At 38.8% G+C, this 25717-nt stretch overlaps 2 protein-coding genes across 2 annotated transcripts; one reads left to right on the top strand and one right to left on the bottom strand.

The window, feature by feature from the left end:
* The first annotated feature begins 734 nt into the window (after positions 1–734).
* LOC145071300 (polygalacturonase QRT3-like) lies at positions 735–3070 on the top strand. Its single transcript, XM_079018200.1, has 3 exons — positions 735–1047; positions 1297–1533; positions 1924–3070. Exons 1-3 carry the CDS (start codon positions 835–837, stop codon positions 2944–2946), a joined length of 1473 nt encoding a protein of 490 aa, XP_078874326.1. The 5' UTR covers positions 735–834; the 3' UTR covers positions 2947–3070.
* Positions 3071–5380: 2310 nt separating this feature from the next.
* LOC145068970 (copper-transporting ATPase RAN1-like) lies at positions 5381–10521 on the bottom strand. The gene is made up of 9 exons (XM_079015931.1): positions 10054–10521; positions 8894–9496; positions 8386–8815; positions 7410–7735; positions 7202–7260; positions 6767–7109; positions 6484–6684; positions 6158–6415; positions 5381–6047 (listed from the first exon to the last, which is right to left on the bottom strand). Exons 1-9 carry the CDS (start codon positions 10393–10395, stop codon positions 5571–5573), a joined length of 3039 nt encoding a protein of 1012 aa, XP_078872057.1. The 5' UTR covers positions 10396–10521; the 3' UTR covers positions 5381–5570.
* Between the last annotated feature and the right edge of the window lie 15196 nt (positions 10522–25717).

Genomic DNA, 25717 nt, shown 5'->3' with positions numbered 1-25717 from the left:
ATAAAGAAATATATAAATAAATAATATATAACGATGTCTATTTCGTTCATTTTTATATTTATAAACAAATTTTGTCATGCATTAAAAATAACTTACCAGTTTATTGTATTTCGATATTGCATAAAGTAACTGAAATATTTTTGATTAATTCAGTTTTAATATCGGAAAAGCTAATAAATATTTGTATATATATATATATATATATATATATATATATATATATATATATATGTTTTTTTAAATAATCAAACCCCATATATATATATATATATATATATATATATATATATATATATATATATATATATATATATATATATATATATGTTTTTTTAAATAATCAAACCCCAAACACCCTCTTAGTACACTCTTTACATATCTACGCATTCATAAGTGCAAATATGTTTAATTTTTCTATAATAATTATGATGCATGAATTTATATAATATTTCACGATTCTATAAGTAAACACTTTTTTACATGCTTACAAGTATAAATATATTTATGTCTCATTAAGCCATGAAAAAAACCCAACAAAATGTATACTTCCGTAGTATAGTTGAAAATTATGTACAAAATTCTTATTAAATTATAGACAGATAAAAAAAACTAGAGAGAGTATAGAATAAGACCTTAATTTCGTCACAAAATATGTTTGAATGTCGTTTTGTATGAATCCATTTTGTATAAATTTGAAAAGCAAAACACCATTTTTCTTCAAAATCTTGGTTAGCCCTTCCACTTCCCATGTCCTCTCTCTATATTTATATTAATATACATGTACATATATAACTAAGATCTTAGAGAGAGAGAAAACAAGAAACAACAACTACAATGGGTGTGTTTTCGTGTGATACCACGATGTTAGTACTAGGATTCTCTACTTTCATCATGGTTAACCATGTCTATATGGGACATTCGTTTCCACTGGATAGCAACTTTCAATCACGAAAATTGCAAGAATTTAAGTCGTATTTCTTCCAACGAGAACATCATGTTTCTCTTGCTTCTTCGTCTTCATCTCCTTCTCCTTCTCCATCTTCGCCTGTAAGTATATATATTCAAACAGATTGTTCTTTTTTAACTATATAGTTTGAAGAGAATGAAAATAACTGATAACTAAATACTAGAGTTTGCAAGTAGGATCGACACATGTTTAGTAATATTCAAAATTCAGCTGGTTGGGTTGAGGAGAAGTCTAGAATATTTATGCTTATGAATACATTTTGGTATTTAATCTGTAATCCGTCGCTAAAAGATAAACATAAAATAATGTTAAAAGCTACTCTCACACAGGCAACAACCGGGTCAGGAGTCTTTCCGGTGATTGCATATGGTGCGGATCCGACTGGGAAAACCGACAGCACAGACGCAATCCTTAGAGCTATTTCCGACGCCGTTTCCGGCGATGGTGTTGGGTTTTTAATGAATGGAATAAACAACGTCGGTGGAGTTCAAATAAGTCTAGAAGGTGGGATTTACAAGATCAGCCGGCCGATCAAATTCCCGGTCGCCGGCCGAGGGAACATTCTGGTATAATTTTTAACTTCAAATCTATTTAAACATTTTTATATATATCTACGTAACAAAAGATATATATATTATATATATAATTTACATAACACGTACCTAATCGCATCTATAAAACCTTCTTAGTTTTTTGTCGGGTGATTGGTATGTAAATGAGGTATGTAGTTGATGTTTGGCATACCCACTACCTAAGAAAAATGTAAAAGATTATAAATATTATTTTTAAGTTTTACTCTTACTAGATAAAAGAGTAGGTATAATTCGTTCAAATTCAGACTAAAACCTCTTATTCAATCCTTCATGACTCCACATTTATAAGCCTCTCTCATTAGAACTTAGAAGTGTTTTAAATTATTATTGATTAATTGATAATTGATGATCTATTTGAAACAGATATATGGTGGGACCCTAAAAGCATCTGATAATTTCACAACCGAAGGTTACATGATCGATTTATCATCTCCATCATCATCATCATCAAATTCTCAATACAATTACGAATTCATAACACTTCGAGATTTGATGTTAGATTGTAATTTCAAAGGAAACGGTATCCGAACAATCAACAACCTTCGAACAAGTATCGATAATTGTTACATCGCCCATTTTACCACAACCGGTATCCTAGTACAAGGTGGACACGAAACCTACATTCGAAACTGTTTCCTAGGTCAACATATTACAGCTGGCGGCGACCCTGGTGAACGTAACTTCACTGGAACCGGCATTGACCTACGAGGAAACGACAACGCCGTCACAGATGTTGTCATTTTTTCAGCCGCCGTCGGAATCAGTATTTCCGGACAAGCCAACATGATAACGGGAGTACATTGTTACAATAAGGCCAACGGTTTTGGTGGGACCGGAATATATTTAAAGGTCCCTGGAATCACACAAACTAGAATCGTGAATTCCTACTTTGATTACACCGGAATTGTAGCCGAAGATCCAGTACAGCTTCATGTTTCCGATTGTTTCTTTTTGGGTGACGCGTTTATTGTTTTGAAATCGGTTCGTGGAGTTGTGGATGGAATAAACATTGTAAACAATATGTTTTCGGGATCTGATAAAGGGATTGATATCGTTCAGTTAGATCAAACGAATCGAGAGTTTACAGAAATTGGTCATGTAGTTGTTGACAAGAATAATGTGAAGGGGATGAGCTTAAAGGCAACTATCGCGAATGGTGTAACAAGGGTCAATGGAACCTCGTGGAGTATTGATTTTAACAAGATTCTTGTTTTTCCTAGACGTATAAAATTTGTTCAACATACGTTAATGACTGATGCGGGTGACTCGTTTCCAAATACTGTTTTACGAAATATATCGGAAAATCAGGTCTTGATTCAATCAGATGCGACAGTTGAAGGAAGTGCATCGGTGACCGTTGATCAAGGTCTATGGATGTCAGGCTAATTTATATGTATTTAGCTGAATTCTTTTTCAATTTGTTCTATATGATATTGAGTTTCAAGATCTGACTTGAAAATGTAACTTTCTGTATGGGATTAATATAAAAGTATACGGATTAATATAGTTATTTGCTTATGTGTTTTCGGTTGTGATTGCAAAAATGAAAATACTTTTACAAAATTTGTCATTTCTGTGGGTCACAAATATTTTTTGGCCCAAGACGATAAACGTCGTGGACTATAGAAGAAAAATATTAAATAGATATGTTTGGGTCTAACTTTGGGCTGCGAAATGTAAAAGTGGGCCAAGTGTATGACGTAAGTCCATATATATATATATATATATATATATATATATATATATATATATATATATTATAATTCAAGATTAATATGTAAATGGCTATTAGGTAGTCTTTTAATTGAAAATTAAGACGCAACCTCTTATTTTTCAGATTTAAAGTGTTTGGTAGCGGCTGAAGAACTAAAAGTGTACCAAAAGTGCATAACAAACCACATGTACCAAAACTGTAATTTAGCATTAAAAACTAGAAGAATTAAAAGTGTAATTCATTCATTTTCTAAACTAAGTATAGGGAAACTGTAATTAATGCATAAAAAGTATATGGACCATAATTGTAATTCAATATTTTTCTAAATTATACACTATAGAATGGAGGCAAAAACTATAACTAATGAAAATTAAAAACTATAGGGACCAAAACTGTAAATAATGCATAAAAACTATAGGGACCAAAAGTGTAATTCAATCATTCCTTAATCAAAAACTATCTGGAGCAAATTAAAAACTATCAAAGATCAAAACTGTAATTATTGCATTTCCTAATATATATATATATATATATATATATATATATATATATATATATATATATATATATATATATATATATATATATGGTGTTTTAGATTTTATTAACATATTACAACATTACGGTCAGGGCAAAACTATTTAGCCTGATTTTATAGTCCATGGAGACTAAAAGCCCAATTTGGTCCATCAAATGCAAGATGTGGGTCCAGTCAAATGCAACATTGAGTAAGCATAGCCCTATTTGTTTATTTGAATGAGTGATTATAGATTATAAGTTACAAACCCCCGCTTATTAGAATTATAAGAAATATAAATACATATTGATTGAAGTTTCCAGGCATTGGAATTATAAGGAAATTTGAAGAAGTGACATGGTTTGTATTAAGTAAAATAAATCTTTTTATTTGAATTTAAAATATTTTATGGGCAATATTTAATTGTGTATACATTGTGTATAAATCATTTTATGTTGGGTTTATCGAGTTTTATTTACGTGTCGTATCGTGTTAATTTTCGTATCAAAATTTAAACACAACAAAATATAACATTGACTTTTTTTATACAAGACGACACAAACACGAATTCAAATTTCCATTTTGTTTCAATACTGTTTCGTTATTGTATTTCCGTGGTGTCGTGTGAACTTTAGATACGCCTAGACTCATATCTAATGAAATCGTAATATTTAATTCTTGTTATCTTATTATATATTACTATAAAAAAAAATGTGTGTTACCCTTGTGGAAAATTTCTAGTTCCGTCCCTGATTATAGTGTTGCTTATCAGGATTGATCCGTTAATTTTGAATGTTTTTGAAGGAAAAATAAAAATAGACCAACCATGTCGCTAATAAATGAGAAAAACTTAAAAAAGATAAGAGGGAACATGTCCTAGGTGGAAGCGTATTTGAGCTACATTATTTTTATAAACAAAACACTTGCATATATTTGAAGATTAATAGGTAAATTTTAAGAAGCCATGTGCAATCACATACATTGTACACCCTCAAGACCAACCATGTCACTAATAAACATTTTTTTAGTGTTTTCGTATAATAAAATATAAATAAATATTAACTTAAAATAAATAGTTTTTTATAAGTTGTTTCATTATAACTTATTTGAATTTTATTATAGGTGGAAACCAGTTTACTCATTATAACCAGTTTCGTTATTCTTTTTTTCATCGGCAGTGGTTCGTAACTTCGTATACCAATTTACCCCTTTACCTTTGTCCGGTCATTTGTTGTGTATCATAGTGTTTCGGTACCATATAAGTTCATCCCAACATTTTTTCTTAAATTTTGTTTTGATACCACATAAGCTTATAAGCACTATAAGCAATCCCAAACACGCCAAATAGTTTCATTTCATACGAATAATGAATGTATCTACAATTCTACCCAAAATAACTACATATTCACATTTTCTTTACCAACATTTTCTCAACATGTAACAAATAAAATACATTGTCCATGTCAATATACATTGTTATTATGGGGAAAAAAATATAACTGTGTTGTTATTATAGCTAAAAGATAAAGCACACTCCTATTATTAGGAGAGAAAAGTAAATACATTGCTACTATAGGTAACAACCACAATTTTCGAAACAACTTTCATTTTCATCAGGAATACAGCTGGTTTCAGTAGAATTAAACGAAAGACACACACAAGACATACCCCTAATTCTATCGATTGAAACTCGATGAACAACAAGCCTCTATTTACATTGAGGGATGGAATATACATTCTTAATAAAATAAAAAATAAAAAACCAATAAATGCCATTACTTACTCCAATGTGATCTCAAGTATCGTAGTAAGTCTCGGTTTTCTATACAGTCGAAGAAGCAACGAAGAGCACACAACACAAATCGAAGAGAGCGCCATGCAAGCACCGGCGACCCATGGCGGCAATTGGACTTTGAACCACGGAAACAGGATTCCGGCGGATACTGGAATGGCGACAACATTGTATGCCATGGCAAAAACGTAATTTACACGGATACGAGCGAAGGTTTTTCTTGAAAGATCGATGGCGGTGATCACGTCTTCTAAATTGTTTTTCATCAGAACGTAGTCAGCGGCTTCAATTGCGATATCGGTTCCGGCACCGATTGCCATTCCGACGTCGGCGGCTACTAAGGCGGGGGAATCGTTGATTCCGTCACCCACCATTGCAACGATGCTACCGTCTCTTTGAAACGAACGGATGACTTCAGCTTTTCCGGCTGGCATCACCTCTGCCCTTACATCTAGAATTCCAGCCTAGAAATTGAAATGAAGTTTATTGAATTTTATGAAATTCTAGGAAGGAATTGGAATCTTATTGAATTGAATTTGAATTGAATTCGGGAGTGAGAAAAGAGAAAACAGACCTCTTGTGCAACAGCTCTAGCAGTACGCCAATTATCTCCAGTAACCATGATAGAGCGAACACCCATTTTGAAAAGCGCCTCCACCACAATCGCGGCTTCTCTCTTTAACGGATCTGCAACTCCCACAACACCGATAAGTTCGGAGTCACAAGCCACTAGTATTCCTGTCTTTGCATTCTCTTCTAAATCCACCATAAAATCTTCAACATCGAGGGGAATCGTAACCCCTTTCTCTTTCAGCAAAGCTCTGTTTCCTACCTGTCCAAACCAATTCAAATAAGAAAAAAAAAAAAATTAAAACAACAGTATGGTTTAGTTAATGTTACCAAAATCTGTTTCTGATTGATGCAACACTCAAGGCCTCTTCCAGGAATTGCACAGAAATCAGAGGTATCGAGAAGCCATCCTGTCATTTTTTCATCTTTGGTCCCTCTTGGAGAATCGTTTGGAACAGAAGGATTCTCAAAGAAATGGAAATGGCGAGCGTAATCACATATTGCTTTTGATAATGGATGTTCGCTATTAACCTGAGACGAATGGATTTATAATTAGTAAATGATTGTCTCTTTTTTATAATAACTGAACACGAATGGATTTATATTTTTATACCTCGGCAGAAGCGACCAATGTCAAGAAGTCTCCACGATCCATTTGTGTGAATACTTTAACAGTGGTAACTGCAGCTTTATTCTGAGTTAAAGTACCGGTTTTATCGAATATTACATATCGAATATTTTGAGCCCTTTCTAATGCATCTCCTCCTTTGATAAGAACACCGTTATTAGCTCCAACCCCGGTTGCAACCATCACAGCAGTTGGTGTGGCTAGACCAAGGGCACAAGGACATGCAACAACAACAGCCGAAATAGAAAACATAAGTGCAAATTCAAAGTGGGACCCATTTGGAGGCAACCATGTTTCTGGGTAAACTCCAAAAATTCCACTAAAGTACCTGCGTTTAGTACAGATATAATATCATAACAATATTATCTTTATCTTTATCTTTATCTTTATGTTTTGTGTTGTCATGCATAATAAGCTTACCACACCACGAATGTCATCATTGACAAACTAACAACTGTAGGGACAAAAATGCTTGCAATCTGAAACAATCAACATGCCATTGAATGAGTAATGTGCTTATTCATCTCACAAACAAACTATTAACTTGTTCTTTATGGATCAAGACAAAAAGATATAACTTACTACTTTTGCTATTAGTGATATAATTATGGTTGAAATGGGTGCTTACAAAGTCAGCAAACTTCTGGATAGGAGCTTTGGACATTTGTGCTGTTTCAACGAGAGAAATAATCTGGCTTAAAACTGTATCAGAGCCTATTTTGGTAGCTTGAACATGGAGGGATCCATGTAAGTTTATTGTCCCTCCAATCACTAAAGAATTAATCTCTTTTAAACAAGGTGTTGATTCACCTGTAACCATACTCTCATTCACATAACTTGAACCTGAGACAACATGGCCATCAACTGGAATCTTTGACCCTGGAACAATTTTTAATATATCTCCTAACTGAATCAGTAATGAATCTATCTCCCTTTCTCCCATAACATTTCCATCTGCCACAAACTCAAACTTATTAATCTCAAAACACCATTCATAACTAGACAAGCTTTGTAGGACTATACTCGATGATGAGGATGAAGAGGGCATTCGTGTCTTTTTGCATGGATGAGGGATCAAGAGTATGTCAATGGATAAAAAAAAAATGCACTTTTGTCCCAACCAAAAACGCGAATAAAGGGGATGAGGAGGGCATTCATGTCTTTTGCACAGATAGCTTGAAAGTGAGTCCTTGTCCCACCTTTTTGGACAGGATAAAAGGAAATCGGCTTTTTAATAGTAAGTTACATTTTTGGTCCCCGAGTATGCTGATTTTTACAATTTTGATCCCAAAAAGCTCCTTATATGAGGTTTTTGTAACGTTTTTAGACTCTATTCCAAGTAAAATAGCTATATTGTTGGGATTAAATTTTCAAAAATAAGCTACATTGAGTCACACACAGACCAAGAATAGTTATTTTACTGGAAACACGAGTCAACAACTTACAAGAACCTCAAATAAGGGCCAAAACTGCAAAAGAAAACTTCATGGGACCAAAATTGGAAAAATCAGCTATACTCTGTGACCAAAAAAATGCAGCTTACTCTTTTTCTAAGTGGTAAAAGATGTTGATGGGTTCAATTGCTATAGAAAATAGTTAAGTACCTTTGTCTAAAAGAAGCAGCAAAGCTGTTGAAGGTGCAAGTTCCACCAACTTTTTTATAGCATCTGAAGTTTTCCCTTTAGCAAGGGTTTCCAGGTATTTCCCAAACAACACAAAAGTTATTAACATTGGACTTGTTTCAAAGTAAGTCCGAGACCAAAACCCTGTGATTGCACCATATAAAAGGGCATAAATGGAATAAAAGTATGCAGCTGAGGTTCCCATAGCCACCAAAACATCCATATTTGTTGCACCATTACGTAATGCTCGAAAAGCAGCAATATAAAAACGCTTCCCGGCTTTAAACTGAATGAGGCTAGCCAATATCACACGCAACCAATCACCAATTTGGAATGGTCCAATCGATAAGAGTAATATGTAATTAAGAAAGGGTATATGTGGACATATGAATCCCAATGCAAAGATGGGAATCTGTCATCAAGTGGAATAGTTAGTTAGTAAGTAAGAGAAGGCATAAAAATTAAAGAAACAAAAAAACCATTTGCTTACCCCAAGAGAGAAACTGAAAAGAAAGTTGTGCAACATGTGTGAAGATTCTTCAAGATTTTGAGTAACCATTCTCGCATAAGGATTCTTTACATGTACTTGAAAATTACCACCACTTTCTTTATGAATCGCATCAACTAAATCTCTAGGAGTAAGTATCTCAGTATCAAAATAAACATCTACTTCACTTGTTATCTTGTTATAATCAAACTGTCTAACTCCTTTCAGGTTGCATAATATTCCATCTAATGTATGTTCATCCAAGTGATTCGATATCCCTGTTATTCCTAACATGATTCTATCTTGTCCACTGCTTTCTGCAAGTGAAGCCTCAAAACCAGCATCTTCAATGGCATTGATGATTTCGTCCTTACTAATTGTAGAAGGATCATATTCTACTTGCCCTAGTGAAGTAGCAAGAGCAACTATAGCTTTTTTAACACCAGGAAGCTTTCTTAAAATGCCTTCAATGGAATTAACACAAGCTGCACATGTCATGCCTCCAATTATGAACTGGCCTACTACAGTTCCATGTGTTGTACCCTGGTCTTGTAAAATCTCGGCCTCAAACCCTGCATCTTCTACTGCATTCTTGATATCATCTTGCTGAAGAAAGTGTGCAAATCATGTTCTCAGTTTGTAAAAACTATGTGTTATCTATGAACTTTTTTCATCGTATTTCTTGATTGATCTATATTATACTCAAATCTAACTTTTAAACAGCTTATGTTACCATTGGCTTTGAAAATAGTACTCATCAATCCATTTGGGAGTGAAATGGACTGTTTTTCAACTATAAAATTAAGTACCTAATTTTTTCAAGAAAATTCCAATGACTAAACTGAAATTGAATAAACATATATGTGAAAACTGTGGTCCCAATCAAATTAAAATAATAAAATGTATATCAGTTACCGAAATGACAGAAAGAGGGGGAAAAACGTAAGAACAATAAGAGGACAATCTCTAAGATTGATTTCTGCAAAATGTAAACGATGACCTAAATAATAGAAACATATTGTTTACAAGTTCCGTAAGCTTACGATCACAATTTCACATTATAAATTATACATTCATAAAACAAAATGGTAACAGCAAGTATTATTACTCCATGAATCATGATTCAGAATTTAGTGAAAAGGAATCACAGAAATGAGACTTACATCGACCAAATTGGGATGAAAAACGACGTCAGCTTTGTTCTGTAACAAAGCTACGGAGGCGCTAACGACGCCGTTGAGGCTCATGAGTGCTCCTTCGACTGAATTGGAACACGCTGCACATGTCATCCCTGTGACTCGCACCTGAATTCTCGTAACGCCTACTTTCTCCTTACCTTTCCTACTTTTACCGGCATTATTATCATTATAAGCATCCTCATAAGAATCTAAAAGCCTAACATCCTCGAGGTTAACGCCTATGTCGATCGCCGACGAAGCACGACCGCCGTCGCTATCACGGCCCCCAACCTCCGTCAGCTGGAGGTCTTTGAAGGTCGGCGTCATGATTAAATCACGGGCGATCCGAACAAATTATATATAAATGTCCTGTATGTATCTCTGTAAATATCGACAGAGAGAAAATCTACGTTATATATATACACAAGCATATGGTGAAAGAGAGAGAAATACAGGTGAAACTGATGATATTAAGGACCCAGACACCCAGCCATGGCGCTAAACTCTTTCGTAAATGTTCATTTACACCCCCTTCGTGATATTTCAATTCACATCTTACGAACTTAGATTAGCTTAATTCATTTATGAACAGTTTCATTTTCTTTTTTTCCCGTTGATATCGTAAAAAAAAAAATTACAAAAATGCTCCATGTACGTAAAGTCACTAACTCAGTCCTTATCATTACTATTTATCCATGAGTGTGTGAGGATATTTTTGTCTTTTTGAATAATTTTCGAATAACAGGACTGAATTTGTGACTAAAGATAAACCATAAGACTATTTATATAATTTTTTATATACTTTATGTTTATGAAATCATCCATCTCTTTGCTTTTTAAAATATTTCTTTCACTTTAAACTTTGAAAAATATTATTTTCACTCATTTATTTACAAAATTTTCGTGTTAACCCTATATACATAATTTGATTTTCATTAATGATTTCCGTTCGTTAACCTAAAAAAACTATTATTACATGTTTATTTTTATATTTATCGATATAATTAAAGGTGGTTAATGCTTTAATTTTAATTTACAACTTTCTTTTGTTACTTTTTTTAATTACATGGTTTTTTATAAAGTTGTCAGCTTAAATTCGAGTTTATATACGTTCCGCCGTAGTTTTTTCTTTTTTTGTATTTGTGTTTAAGTTTATGTACGTTTCCTACTTATGAGACGAGTCACATTGTACCTGGGCAGTTAATAGCGCCGAGATCTCGGTGGGATAGCGGTTCACGGGTGTTTGCAAAATCCCAGTTTCAAATAGCGGTCTAAAATATCGGAACCGGGATTATCGCCGATATCAGCCGCTATCGGCCGCTATTTCACCGATATTTCATTACCGGTATCCCAGTTTTTTCCCGCTATTTGACTTTTTAGGCTTTTTATACAGATTTATAAACAAAATAAGTACTTTGATATATATTAGCCCAAAACTTGTAATATTATAATCCCAATCTCCTTTCTTTAACGTTGTGACCTCATCAGAAATAAAAAAAAAACCCAGATGGAAACAAGTTAGAACAAACAAAGATATAAAAACTCAATTGATTTTTAATTAAATCTCGGTTAATGCATCTAATTTGTAATTGTAATAAAGCCTCAGTTACGTATTTAATTGTAACTCTTTTGTGCAACAGGTTATAGTTTTAACTAGTAAACAGGTTAGTTTTTGTCATTATATATATATATATATATATATATATATATATATATATAATTTTTGAAAACCGCTATCCCACCGCGAGAACCGCAATTTTAAATCACGACAAGTGACCGCTATAAGATTTTAGACCGCGATAACGGCATAGCATTGTACCGCTCGATTTTGGTATAAGTTTAATTCTCTAATTAATTGTATTTTTCATTTGGGACTCGGCGAGTCGGGGTGTCCCAACTCGGCGACTTGGTGGTTGTGAATAAACCGTGATTTTCAGGGTGTTGCACCCTATTTAAAGAACTTAAGTCCCTTGTTGGCCTTCTTACCAGCCTCCTTGTCCATAAACCCTAATTTCGTGCATTATCCTCCCAAGTTGAGTGTGTGAGCTTGTGGTGAGCTTTAAGGTTGCTTTTTGGTATTCTTTGGAAAGAGCTTTGAAGTTGGAGGGCCTTAGATCCACAAACTCTCCATTTGTTGCAGTCCGTTTGAGGTATAAAGTCGATACCTTGTTTTGTTATCATCTAGATCTCTTTGTTTGATGTTTTAGCTTGATTTTGGGTTTATGTTTGGGTTGTCCAAGAAGTTGAGGGTTCCAGGGGTTATTATGTTAGATCTGGACCTTTCAAGACCTCTCTTGGCTTAAAGTTGCAAGCTTTACTAGGTTCTAGGTCCCATTCATGCAATAAGTCCTTTATTAAGCCATTTTGAGTCTTAGGGTTCCTTTCTAGCTTGCATGGACGTAAAGTTGGAAAGTTTACGTGATTTTATAGCCTTGTGATGACATATCTGTGTTTTGGGACAATGTTTTGAGAGTTTAAGGGCTTAATGGGTTAAGTCTCACTCTATTGAGGCTAGGGTTCGGGTTTGGGCTCATTGTGGTGGTTTCTAAGGGTAAAGTTGGAAACTTGACCCTTCTAGACATCATTTTGGAGGAGATCTGAGATTTGGAGTTACTAGATTTGATGGAAACAACTTAAAGCATCAAGATCTGGCTAACTTGATAAGTTCATTAGTGAACTTGACGAGTTGATAGGATTTTTCCCGATCTGTACAATTAATGGAGGAACTCGACGAGTTGGGGGACAACTCGGCAAGTTGGGTCAACTCAGGCTGTTGACTTTGACTTTTGACCTTGGACTTTGACCAATTTTGACCTATAAAGGATTTTGGGACATTTTGAGTTGAATTTACAGAATTTTTTCTGTTTAAGGGTTAAGTAGAGTTGATATTTGGAGCCGGGACCTAGTCAGCTATCGATCAGTATTCAAGGTGAGTCTTCTCACTACATCATGGGTCGAAGGCACCAAGGTCAGCCCATTAATTGATATGATATGTTTAGAGTATGTAATGGTTTGCAACTTGATCTATATGCGGAATTATGTGAAGAACATGGGGGTAGCCCATGGCATTTGGTAAGACATTGGGAGGAGCCCATGACACGGGGATATAAGACCACGGGGGTAACCCATAACATTCCATATGAAGACCATGGAGGGAGTCTATGGAAATCTTATATGTATGTGTGCATGACATTACGTGATTATATTTTTTGGTGTTTTGGGAAACTCACTAAGCGTATGTTTACAGTTTTGTTGGTTGTTTCAGATACTTCTAGCTCTAAGGGCAAGACATTGAAGGTAATAAAAAATACAAAAAACAGGAGGTAGAATCAACTTAGGAGATAATAGTTACATATGCATGTCCATTATGTACTGGAGAACAAAATGTTACTATATTTTAATAATTTTAATGCATTGATATATGTGGTACCTTAATCATTCTATTCTAAACATTGGGATTGTTTGGATTTTTTAGGCATTTCTTCTTAGTGTTACAATGCTAATTGTGTAGATTGTCCTCACCGAAGATCATATGTAATCATCGCTACGAGCCACCTATACTTTGTAGAGGCTAATTCACGTTATGACTTTAGTTACATTAACCATTATAAGTTGTTTTTTGTCTTTCTCGTGCAACAACAATAAGACCGAAGGGTGTGGGCGAGAAACTTCCCTCACTTTTTATGGGCAACAACACCCTTTCCATCACTTTCCTTTATCTCACATAAACCCGGGGAATGGGTGGGAAGCTTCACTCACTATTTGTTTTTTATTTTTTTAAATAAAATTAATTCATTTTTATAATTTATAATTTTTAAATTAATAACAACCAAAAATTTTAATTAAAAATAAAATGCATTTCATTAATTAAACTAAAAATTACAATAAACCTAAGATATAAAAAAGTAGGAAAAAAAACATAAACAAAAAATCAAACAAACCAACAACAACCTATGTGTAACATCCGGATCCTCAGGTATATTATTTTATTCATTTATTTTGGAGTTTGTGGAGGGACTCGGCGAGTTGGTGCTTAGACTCGCCGAGTAGGGTCGCGAATTCTTATCCGGATCAATGACCGGACTCGGCGAGTTCATGGGTGAACTCGGCGAGTCCGCGCTGTTTAATGAAACCCTAATCTCTCGGGTTTGGGACCTATTTAAAGGCCCTTAGGGCCGTCATTTGCGACTATCAGCCCCTTGAGAGAAACCTTAGAGTGCTTGAGCGTTTTGAGAGAGAGGAAGCCATTGTTGACCTTTTGAGGTATTGTTTAGCAAGAAGAAGGAGGTTCTAGCCAAGAGGAAGCAAAGGAGGTTGCCATTCTGTGGATTTGGAGCTCAGGGCATCACATTTGAGGTAGTAATTCGGCTTCCCTTATGTTGTTATGATGATCATGTGGATTTAGGGTTTCTTGGACCCTTTATTGGTTAGATTTGATGTCCAATTAGTCCCTTATTGTGATGAGGCTTTAGATCTGGATCCATAGAGGTCCAGAGAGCATTACTCATCAAGCTTTATGAAGAACAATGGGGGGTTTTGACCTTGGGTTATGATATTTGGGGCTAAAACATCATATAGGATCAAATAGATGTTGCACGTGCATCAAGATATAGACTTTACGTGATTATCATGCTTGGGAAGGTCGGATCTATGGATTAATGGAACAGATCTGACCTCAGGAGATCATTTGGGTTTATGCATGACATGGACTCGCTGATTCCAAGAACAGACTCGACGAGTAGGGTTAGGGTTTCCCTGTAAATCACACAGTTGGTGACTCGCCGGGTTAGGGGATGACTCGGTGAGTCGGAAGGGATCTAGAGGTCGTGAGTACGCGAGGGAACTCGCCGAGTTCATAATTGGACTCGACGAGTTGAGTCGGGGTGGCCCTGCGATTCAAGCCCGGTGTCACTCATCGAGCAAGGGAAAGACTTGACGTGTTAAGCGGGACTAGAGGGGTATAGTTGGACACGGGTGAACTCGTCGAGTTGCCCGAGGGCACTCGACGAGTCAGGTCAAAGGTTGACCGTTGACCAGCGTTGACCAGGGTTGACTAGTGTTTACTTGATAGTATCAGTCAAACAAAGTCAGGAAAGTATTAATGAGAGTTGTACTTATGATATAGGAGGACGATAGGTCAGGAGATCGGGCACGAGTGATTATCCGACATCAGCGAGGTGAGTCTTCTCACTATGCCTTACCCGATGGGGTAATTATGTGTGACCGGAAGGTCTTATGTGTATGATGTATATGTGATGTAAGTTATATATGATATGTTGTGATATAAGTATGATGATGTGGACCGGAAGGTCAAGATGATATGGACCGGAAGGTCAACGGAGTCTGGGATGGAAATCCCTTGAGACGCTTGGATCGGAAGATCATATGGCCAGGAAAGGCGTATGTGCGGTATGTGGTATTTTGGGGAACTCGTTAAGCATTTGTGCTTACAGTGTTATGTGTTTTAGGTACTAGCGAGGATCGCGGGAAGGCGTCAGCTTGATCAGTACACACTTGTAGATGTCATGTTTTTGAGATCTTGGGTTATGGGTTATGTTATGTATTTTGTGGAAACATTGGATATTTGACTTTTGGATGATTTAATAATGAAATGTTTTATTAAAAATTAAATGAAAATTTGTTTTAAATTTTACGGTGTTACAAATTGGTATCAGAGCCTTGGTTTGAGGGATTCGGGTTCACCTTTGAGTGTATTTGAACTCAAACCGAGGATTTGAGAAATTTTTCATAAGATAAACAATTTTTCTGAAAAGTAAAAGAATTGAAAAGATACGCAAGGAAGCAGTGTGTACGATCAGCCAGCGCCTGAACAGTGATTTCCCAAAATACCCTTACATTTTGTGTTATGAGATATATTGAAATGTGCTATGCATGCTATAGTAGGCTAGGTATTCATATTAGGAGTAGAGTGGCCTGATTTGTGATGCCTTAGCCTAGGAAGATTTATGCTGCCATGAGATGCTTTAGAGTAAGTAGGTAGCAGTGAGGTGCTATGAGAGTCTACCGAAGGGTAGTTTATAGAGTACTTGTGACTTAGGATCCTCGAAGGAGGACTTGGGGTGGATGCTGATGCGGTGTGGATGGTAGTATTGGGCCTGTACTACTGAAGACATCAGGTCAGTGCACAGTCCAAGTAAGAATCCTTAGGGTACCAAGGAATAAGTAGGGTGGGTTTATCGAGTGTAAGTATACTCGAGCGAGTCCCTGATATTTTTATGTTGTATTTCAGAGGTAGATCATGGCTGGGACACGCCACACACCAGAGAGCAGTGGGACGAGTGATGAGGAGATCCGTAGGATCATCCACGAGGAGGTGGCTGCGGCCATTAGGGATGAGATTCCAGAGATGTTCGGTTCTATTAAGACCACCTTGATTGAGACTTTTGATGAGCGGTATGCTGCTCTTTCTGATGCTGCTGTTGCAGCAGCCACTGCGGCCATTGCTGCTGCCAGGCCGCAAGGGGGTGACTCGTTGTTGTACCGGGAGTTCAGCAACACGAAACCACCAGAGTTTGATGGGACTCAGGATCTGATAGTCGCGACGAGGTGGATCTCTGACATAGAGGGGTGCTTCTACACATGTTCATGTCCGAAGCATCTGAGAGTTCGGTTCGCGCTGAACCAGCTTCGCTTGGGGGTGAAGGACTGGTGGAAGTTCGTGACAGCGCACTATTCTTCAGCAGAGCTTGTTGTGGTGGCCTGGGAAAGGTTCACCGCTATGTTTCGTGATGAGTACGTTCCCCCGGTGGAACAAGAGTGTTTGGCTCAGGAGTTCTTGACCCTCAAGCAGGGTACTGATTCAGTTACTGTGATTACCCGAATGTTTCACGAGAGGGCGATGTTCTGCCCTGAGCACGTGTCGACTGATCAGGCACGTATGAGCCGATAGTTGAGCATTCTGAGGAGAGACATTCGTGAGTTTGTGGCAAACTCATCATATCGGACATTTGTTGAGCTTCAGGAAAATTCCCGGAAGAGGGAGATTGAATTGGAGACGCATGCCAGGGAGGAGGCCGAGTCTCAGAAGGTGGATCGGCGACCGACACAGTCTCAGCCGGCAGCCAAGAGGGCCAAGCCCGCCGATTCGAGGTCTGGGGGTCAGAAGGGCCGCACTTGCGGAAAGTGCGGCAAGGGTCATGATGGAGTTTGTAGGGCTGGTGTTTGCTACAAGTGTGGCAAGGAGGGGCATATCGTCAAGGATTGCCCCAAGGGATTCATGGTCTGCTTTCATTGTAACCAGACTGGGCACCGGAAGGCGGAGTGTCCACAGTTGCGAGGGATGACACAGGGAGCATCTCAGGGATCTGTCCCTACTACTGCGAGAGCTAGTGAGGGTCGGCCGGTGAAGGCCGAGGCACCGAAGGCGCGAGGGAGGGCGTTCCAGCTGACAGCGGAGGAGGTCCGTGCAACACCTGACGTTGTGGCTGGTATGTATTCTTTCATGTATTTATTTTTATGTTGAGATATTGTTCTTATATCATGATATGCGTAGGTACTTTCCTTGTGAATTATGTACCTTCTTTAGTGTTGTTTGACTCGGGTGCGAGTCGGTCCTTTGTATCATTAGCTTTCAGTAGGCACATCGGTATTCAACGAGAGGTGATGAGTCGACCTTTGCGTGTTTCCATAACTGACGAGCGGGCAGTGTATGCCACAGAGGTGATTCGGGGATGTGTACATGAGATCTTCGGCGTTGGATTTCCGATAGATCTGGTCCCGATTGCGATAAGGGACGTATGTGTTATCGTGGGCATGGATTGGTTGAGCGGTGTTGGGGCGATGATAGACTGCGAGCAGCAGCTGGTGACAATCCGAGATCCTAGTGGGGGAGTGCTGAAAGTTTATGGTGAGGGGACTCGTAGTGATTCAACATTTTGTTCGGCTACCAGAGCAAGGTAGAGTTTGCAGCAGGGCTGCAAGAAGTTCGTAGCCTATATGATGGATACGCGTGAGGCCGCTGGGAGGCCGAGTTCAGTTGATGATGTTCCGATAGTGCGCGAGTTCCCGAACGTATTTCCCGAGGAGTTGTCGGGTGTGCCTCCCGAGAGGCAGGTGGAATTTCGCATCAATTTGGTTCCTGGGGCTGCGCCTATCGCTAAGGCGCCATATCGCCTAGCACCGCCAGAGATGCAGGAGTTATCCTCACAGTTGCAGGAGCTATTGGGGAAGGGGTTCATTCGTCCGAGCAGTTCACCTTGTGGAGCGTCGATTCTCTTCGTCAAGAAGAAGGATGGTTCACACCGGATGCGTATAGATTACCGGGAGTTGAACAAATTAACGGTTAAGAACCGTTATCCATTGTCGTGGATTGATGACTTATTTGATCAGCTTTAGGGGGCATCTTGGTTCTCCAAGATTGATTTGAGGTCTGGATATCACCAGATGAGGGTGCGTGATGGGGATATCCAGAAAACGGCGTTCAGGACGCGATACGGGCACTATGAGTTCGTGGTGATGCCTTTCGGGATCACCAATGCACCAGCAGCGTTCATGGATCTCATGAACAGAGTGTGTAGGCTAATGTTGGATCGCTCGGTGATCATGTTCATCGACGATATATTGGTGTATTCGAGGTCTAGAGAGCAACATGAGGAGCATTTGAGGGAGATCCTCAGGGTTTTGAGATCAGAGAGGCTCTATGCCAAATTCTCCAAGTGTGATTTCTGGTTACGGGAGGTCCTGTTCCTGGGACATCTCGTTAACCAAAATGGGATTTTGGTCGATCCGGCCAAGATTGAGGCGGTGATGAGCTGGGAGGTACCGAAGTCTGCCTCCGAGATCAGGAGTTTTCTGGGGTTGGCCGGTTATTATCGGAGATTCATTCAGGATTTCTCCAAGATTGCCATGCCACTCACTAGTTTGACCCGGAAGGGTGTTGCTTTCTCATGGGGTCCAGAGCAGGAGACCTCGTTTGAGACTCTTCGCCAGAAGTTGTGTGAAGCCCCGGTGTTATCCCTCCCAGAGGGAGTTGATGATTTCGTGGTTTACTATGACACATCTATATCCAGGTTAGGTGCAGTGCTCATGCAGAGGGGGCATGTGATAGTGTATGCATCGAGGCAGCTAAAGCCTCATGAGGTGAGGTATCCCACTCACGATCTGGAGTTGGCGGCAATAGTGTTCGCCCTCAAGATCTGGCGCCACTATCTGTATGGGGTTCGGTGTAACATATACACGGACCACAAGAGTTTGAAGTACTTGATGGATCGGCCCAACTTGAACATGCAGAAAAGGAGATGGTTGGATGTGGTAAATGATTATGATTGTGAGATCTTGTACCACCCGGGCAAGGCTAATGTGGTAGCCGACGCCCTGAGTCGTAGGGTAGAGAGTGCCCCGATACGAGACATTTGAATGAGATTGACTGTGATGACTCCGATGTTGGACACCATTCGAGGGGCCCAGGATGAGGCAGTGAGACCGGAGAACCGTAAGAGAGAGAGGGTTATTGGGCAGGTGTCGGAGTTCGTTACCGATAGCCGAGGGCTTATGACTTTTCAGGGTCGGATTTGGGTACCATTTGTGGGCGGGACGCGTACCATTTTGATGGAGGAGGCGCATAGATCGAGGTTCTCGATCCATCCTGGGGCCACTAAGATGTATTTGGACCTGAAGAGGGAGTATTGGTGGCTCTGTATGAAGAGGGACGTCGCGTGGTTCGTTGAGAGGTGCCTAACTTGTCGTACGGTTAAGGCCAAGCACCAGAGACCGCATGGTAAGTTGCAGCCATTAGAGGTTCCCGAGTGGAAGTGGGAACAAATTATCATGGATTTTATCACCAAATTGCCGAGGATTGCGAGGGGCGTCGATGCAATTTGGGTGATTGTAGACAGGTTGACGAAGAGCGCTCACTTCCTTGCTATCAGTGAGAGCTCTTCCGCTGAGAGGTTGGTAGAGATGTACGTGAGGGAGGTGGTATCACGGCATGGAGTGCCGATCTCTATTGTCTCAGATCGAGATGTGCGTTTCACTTCAAGATTCTAGAAGAAATTTCATGAGGAATTGGGTATGAGGCTGCATTTTAGTACCGCATACCACCCACAGACTGACGGACAGAGTGAACGGACGATTCAGACGCTCGAGGACATGCCCCGAGCATGTGTGTTGGATTTCGGCGGGAGTTGGGACACGTATTTACCCTTGGCGGAGTTTTCCTACAACAACAGCCATCATTCGAGCATTGGTATGCCACCCTTTGAGCTGTTGTATGGGAGGAGGTGTCGGACTCCTATTTGTTGGGGAGAGGTAGGGCAGCATGTGATAGGTAGTACAAAGATAGTGCTTCAGAAGACAGAGCAGATACAGCAGGTCAGACAGAGGCTGTTGACTGCTCAGGGTCGCCAGAAGAGTTATGTGGACAGGCGCCGGTCCGAGCTCGAATTTCAGGTCGGCGACTTTGTACTCCTGAAGGTCTCTCCTTGGAAAGGAGTGATCCGATTTAGGAAGAGGGGCAATCTGGGGCCCCGATATATTGGTCCTTTCAGGATGACCGCGAGAGTAGGCAGGGTAGCCTACCGGTTGGAACTACCTGCAGAGTTGGGCCAGATTCATGACACCTTCCACGTATCACAACTGAGGAAGTGTAAAGCCGACGAGTCGGCAGCGGTACCATTAGAGGATATTCAGGTGGATGCGAGCCTGAACTATGTTGAGAGACCGGTGGCTATTAGGGATCGGAAGATCAAGGTTCTGAGGAACAAGGAAATGCCTCTGGTGCGGGTCCAGTGGCAGCATTGAAAGGGGTCAGAGTTGACTTGGGAGCCGGAGCGTGAGATGCGTGAGCAGCATCCAGCGTTGTTTGCAGAGTAAGACTTTGAGGACGAAGTCTGATTCTAGTGGGGGAAAATTGTAACATCCGGATCCCCAGGTATATTATTTTATTCATTTATTTTGGAGTTTGTGGAGGGACTCAACGAGTTGGTGCTTAGACTCGCCGAGTAGGGTCGCAAATGCTTATCCGGATCAATGACCGGACTCGGCGAGTTCATGGGTGGACTCGGCAAGTCTGCGTTGTTTAATGAAACCCTAATCTCTCAGGTTTGGGACCTATTTAAAGGCCCTTAGGGCCGTCATTTACGGCTATCAGCCCCTTGAGAGAAACCCTAGAGTGCTTGAGCGTTTTGAGAGAAAGAGAGAGAGAGAGAGAGAGAGAGAGAGAGAGAGAGAGAGAGAGGAAGCCATTGTTGACCTTTGAGGTATTGTTTAGCAAGAAAAAGGAGGTTCTAGCCAAGAGGAAGAAAAGGAGGTTGCCATTCTATGGATTTGGAGCTCAGGGCATCACATTTGAGGTAGTAATTCGGCTTCCCTTCTGTTGTTATGATGATCATATGGATTTAGGGTTTCTTGGACCCTTTATTGTTTAGATTTGATGTCCAATTAGTCCCTTATTGTGATGAGGCTTTAGATCTGGATCCATAGAGGTCCAGAGAGCATTACTCATCAAGCTTTATGAAGAACAATGGGGGGTTTTGACCTTGGGTTATGATATTTGGGGCTAAAGCATCATATAGGATCAAATAGATGTTGCATGTGCATCAAGATATAGTCTTTACGTGATTATCATGCTTGGGAAGGTCGGATCTATGGATTAATGGAACAGATCTGACCTCAGGAGGTCATTTGGGTTTGTGCATGACATGGACTCGCCGATTCCAAGAACAGACTCGACGAGTAGGGTTAGGGTTTCCCTGTAAATCACACAGTTGGTGACTCGCCGGGTTGGGGGATGACTCGGTGAGTCGGAAGGGATCTAGAGGTCGTGAGTACATGATGGAACTTGCCGAGTTCATAATTGGACTCGACGAGTTGAGTCGGGGTGGCCCCGCGATTCAATTCAGGTGTCACTCGTCGAGCAAGGGAAAGACTCGACGTGTTAAGCGGGACTAGAGGGGTACGGGTGAACTCGCCGAGTTTCCCGAGGGCACTCTAGTATATCAAAAATAAGAGATGGGTCTTGTATGCTCCATCTTCTCCAAAATGTTGCACCTGTACCTTTCTATCTTTGACCTGAGGATACAAGTTATTTTGAAAACGAGTATCAACATAAAGCTGGTGAGTTCATAAGAATTTAGTGTGGTTGATGTATAAAATGTTGTAAAACTTATAGTGTGAAAAGTTGCAATTTATGTTTTATAAGTAATAGAAAACCCTAGAAAATCCTATATTTTCCAGAAAGTACATCGTAAGTGAAATCCTTTAAGTTGCGTGTAAGTTTTATCATTGAAAACCTTTAGTTGTAAAAGTATAGTCGTAAATCTCAAGTATGTAATGTAGATAAGGAAAAGTTATGCCTGTTGACAGTAGTAGTGGTGCAAACTTCCATTAGTAATAAATACTTACTTACTTCAGGATGTTAGCTTAGACTTTAGTCTTAGTGTATTAGTGTGGATATACGTGTATTCCTTTATGTGACCAATAGCGTGAGAAATAGAGAGTCCGATGACCTTCCCGGTCATACGTAGTGTAGTGAAGTAGTGCCACCCTTGAGCCTGGTTGGCTTGGATTGTAGCTAACAGTCGGGATATAATAGTGTCTGCTCCGTATAGATCTATACATGTAGTGTCGCCTTCCTTCCGCAAAGCCTTGGTCACATGGTGTAGGCGCGGTAGAGTGTCTTATAGAGGAATAGTGTGTTATACTCTGGATTAGTGTTTTCTCTTGTGTTATAGAGTAGTAGTCTTTTGTATAGTTCATAGAGTGTTCTCTTATACATGTATCATCTTGTAATAATAATAGTTGTAGTGTGTATAGTAGTAGAAGTAACGAGTAGTAGTAGCCTTAACTATACCTATTATAGTTAATTTAGAGTGTATGGTTCTCGGCATTTGTATAACGAAGGTATTGAATAAGATGAAGACTTTTATATCTAACACCAATATACATGATATATAACTAAGAAATCAACGACAGTCAGACGGATAACAGATACCCTAAGACCACATCAAACAAGAACAGGAAATAAGGCGAGCTATCGGTCCTAAGTCCTTCAAGTCTTACTTATATAAATATATTAACGTAGATATGTTTTTTTATAAAAAGTAGTTTAAACGTAGTCTAAAAATAATTTAAGAACAAGTTAACTTTAAAAATGCATTTGATAATCATTTAAAAACCTTTATATCGACAAGAATCTAAAAGTACCGAAAAATTCCTTTTTAATAGTAAGTTCTCAATCACATAAGATTTGATAATAAAACTTGTAACATTGTACTTGTATCCCCCCCCCCTAAAACATGTAAAAACAATTGAAAAGGTTCATTAAGGGGTATGAACTCACCTAAAATGAGTAAATCGGATGAATGCGTCAGATGAGCGTTTGGTGTCAAGTAAGGAGTTATACACCTTTTATGACCCTAGTAACATATGAGATATATGTTTTACAAGTAATTAGTGACTTAAACTCTTATTTAAACATATAGACATTCTAATGTGATTAAAGGTCTTATGGTTGAGTGCTATAAGGTTAATGGGTTGTATGGAAGGAGTGTATGACCTCACTTTGGAGTTTACCCTCCTAAAACCCACTCTAATTGAGTTCACGGTTGGGAGGCCACATCCCCCATGAGTTTACGGCCATAAACTCATGAGGGGAGTGTTTTTGATTGCTTTCAAGTCTCATGTGGGTTTAGAAATGGTTCTAAGGAATTATACAAGGCTATAGGGGTGTTTAAGGGTCCAAGGGTATACTCCCTTGGAGTTTACGGCCCACAGGCCACTCTTTGGGAGTTTACGGCTGTAAACCCTAGGGTTTATGGTAGTAAACTCTTGTACACCCCATTCCTTGATTTCTAGGCCTTTGGTTTAATTCTAACAAATTCTAGTAAAGGTTATAAGGCTTTTTAGGGGTTTAAACTCCCATTTTGCATGATTTAGGGGAGTTTACGGCCTAAGCACATGCTTGGGCCGTGAACTCTATTTTACCCCTAAAATGCATGTGTTTATATGTTCCAAGTCCGAAACGGCAAGTCCCTAAATCATATCTTAAGTCTAAGGGTGGTTTGGAAATGTTTTTGGACATGTTTGCATGGTTAGAGGGAGTTTACGGCCTAAGCATGTGCTTGGTCCGTAAACTCTCTTTTATGCCCTAAAAATTGTTGTTTTGAGGTTCAAACACTTCTAGGTTAATTCCACAACTAGTTTCTAAGCTCAAATGATGGAAAATTGGGACTTTTGTCACCATTTTAGGTGTTTACGGCTTAAGGAGGTTCTTAGGCCGTGAACTCCTTTTTGATGGCCATTTTGGACGATTTTTGGGTTAAAACAACACTAATCGATGTCTAGAACAAGTTAGGGTAAGAGATCTTACGTTTTGGAGGCGGAAACTTGCGGTTTTGAGTCGAAAACGAGCTAGAGAGAGAGAAAGTAGAGAGAGTGGATTTAGAGTGATAAAAGAGTTCTATGATGTGTTTACCCTCCTTTATATAAGGCTTGGGTGTTGCACCCGGTATACGCGTACCCGATACTAAAGCTTAATGAGGTTTAAACTTTTTACCCGGGTTAGATGGTCGTAATAAAAATAACATTTTCCAAATAAATGGGAATGAAATTTACTAGTTTTATTTATTTTGTTATGACAATAATAACCTAAAACATAAATAAATAAATAAACATTTATTTATTTGACGATCCCAATATTAACGGAACTTTTATAGAATGACATATTCCGTTAGCGGAAACGGTTAAATTTAACGGAACAAACTTTGGGTTGTCACAAGGACGATGAAGTTATATCTCTCAAAAGAAATTTTAATGATGCATTCCTCAACAAACTTTGTCCAATACAGAATGATGACTTGGTTGAAGAAGATCATATTACAATACGACCTATCTACCCAAGACATGATCATACTTAAGAATGGAATAAGATGAAGCCTCGATTAGGTATGAAATACTCTACCACTGCTGAACTTAAATACTCTCTTAGTTGTTATGCTGTAGCAAATGGTTATGATCTGTGGTATGAAAAGAATGACAAGGCTAGGTTGCTAGTTAGTGATGGGTTTTGGTCATAAGACATCCTATGTGCTCATACAAACCCTAATGCTTGGATCTAGGTTTCTCTATTGTACATGCAAGTTATCCAAGACTATAAACCCTAATACTAGCATACAAGTAATCATATTAACATGAGAATAGGTTTAAGATGTTACCTTGATTGTTATGTAGCAATAACAATCCCAAATTTCCTTGTATTGACTTTGGAAGGCTTAGAATCACAAGTGTCACTCCTCTAATGGTTCACAAACACCATAAGCAAGAGGATGAAGATGAGAGAGGATGGAGGCTGCCAAAACCGTGTGAAAACCCTAGCAAGAAGCTTTTCCCACGTTTTTGGTCCTTAAGGGTCTTATATATAGTGAGGCTATTAGGGTTATCTAACAAGGAAACCCTAATTTGGATGCTTAAGCCCTAAGCAACCCATAGACTCCTTTAATTAAGGCCTTGGACGATTTCCTTATGGGCTTCCCATAGAATTCGTCCACTCCTTAATTTAAGACAATCCATAGCCCAAATTGCAATTATCTTATAATTACAATTCCAGTCCCTTAAGTTTAATTAATCTCTTTTAGTCACAAAACTAATTACCAATTAATTATTGACTAATATTAATTAAACAATATGATTTCTC

The sequence above is a fragment of the Lactuca serriola genome, chromosome 8, assembly GCF_051521515.1.
Source record: "Lactuca serriola cultivar US96UC23 chromosome 8, Lser_US96UC23_V15, whole genome shotgun sequence".
Taxonomy (NCBI): Eukaryota; Viridiplantae; Streptophyta; class Magnoliopsida; order Asterales; family Asteraceae; genus Lactuca; species Lactuca serriola.
This window is presented reverse-complemented; position numbering and strand designations above follow the sequence as displayed.

What these genes read in the sequence shown, in the direction of transcription:
- LOC145071300 (XM_079018200.1), top strand. Translation starts at nt 835, where the DNA reads ATGGGTGTGTTTTCGTGTGATACCACGATGTTAGTACTAGGATTCTCT. An exon ending in CTCCTTCTCCATCTTCGCCT is followed by an intron (nt 1,048 to 1,296) that starts GTAAGTATATAT and finishes ACTCTCACACAG; the next exon opens with GCAACAACCGGGTCAGGAGT. An exon ending in CCGGCCGAGGGAACATTCTG is followed by an intron (nt 1,534 to 1,923) that starts GTATAATTTTTA and finishes TATTTGAAACAG; the next exon opens with ATATATGGTGGGACCCTAAA.
- LOC145068970 (XM_079015931.1), bottom strand. Translation starts at nt 10,395, where the DNA reads ATGACGCCGACCTTCAAAGACCTCCAGCTGACGGAGGTTGGGGGCCGT. An exon ending in TTCATCCCAATTTGGTCGAT is followed by an intron (nt 9,497 to 10,053) that starts GTAAGTCTCATT and finishes CACTTTCTTCAG; the next exon opens with CAAGATGATATCAAGAATGC. An exon ending in TTTTCAGTTTCTCTCTTGGG is followed by an intron (nt 8,816 to 8,893) that starts GTAAGCAAATGG and finishes ACTTGATGACAG; the next exon opens with ATTCCCATCTTTGCATTGGG.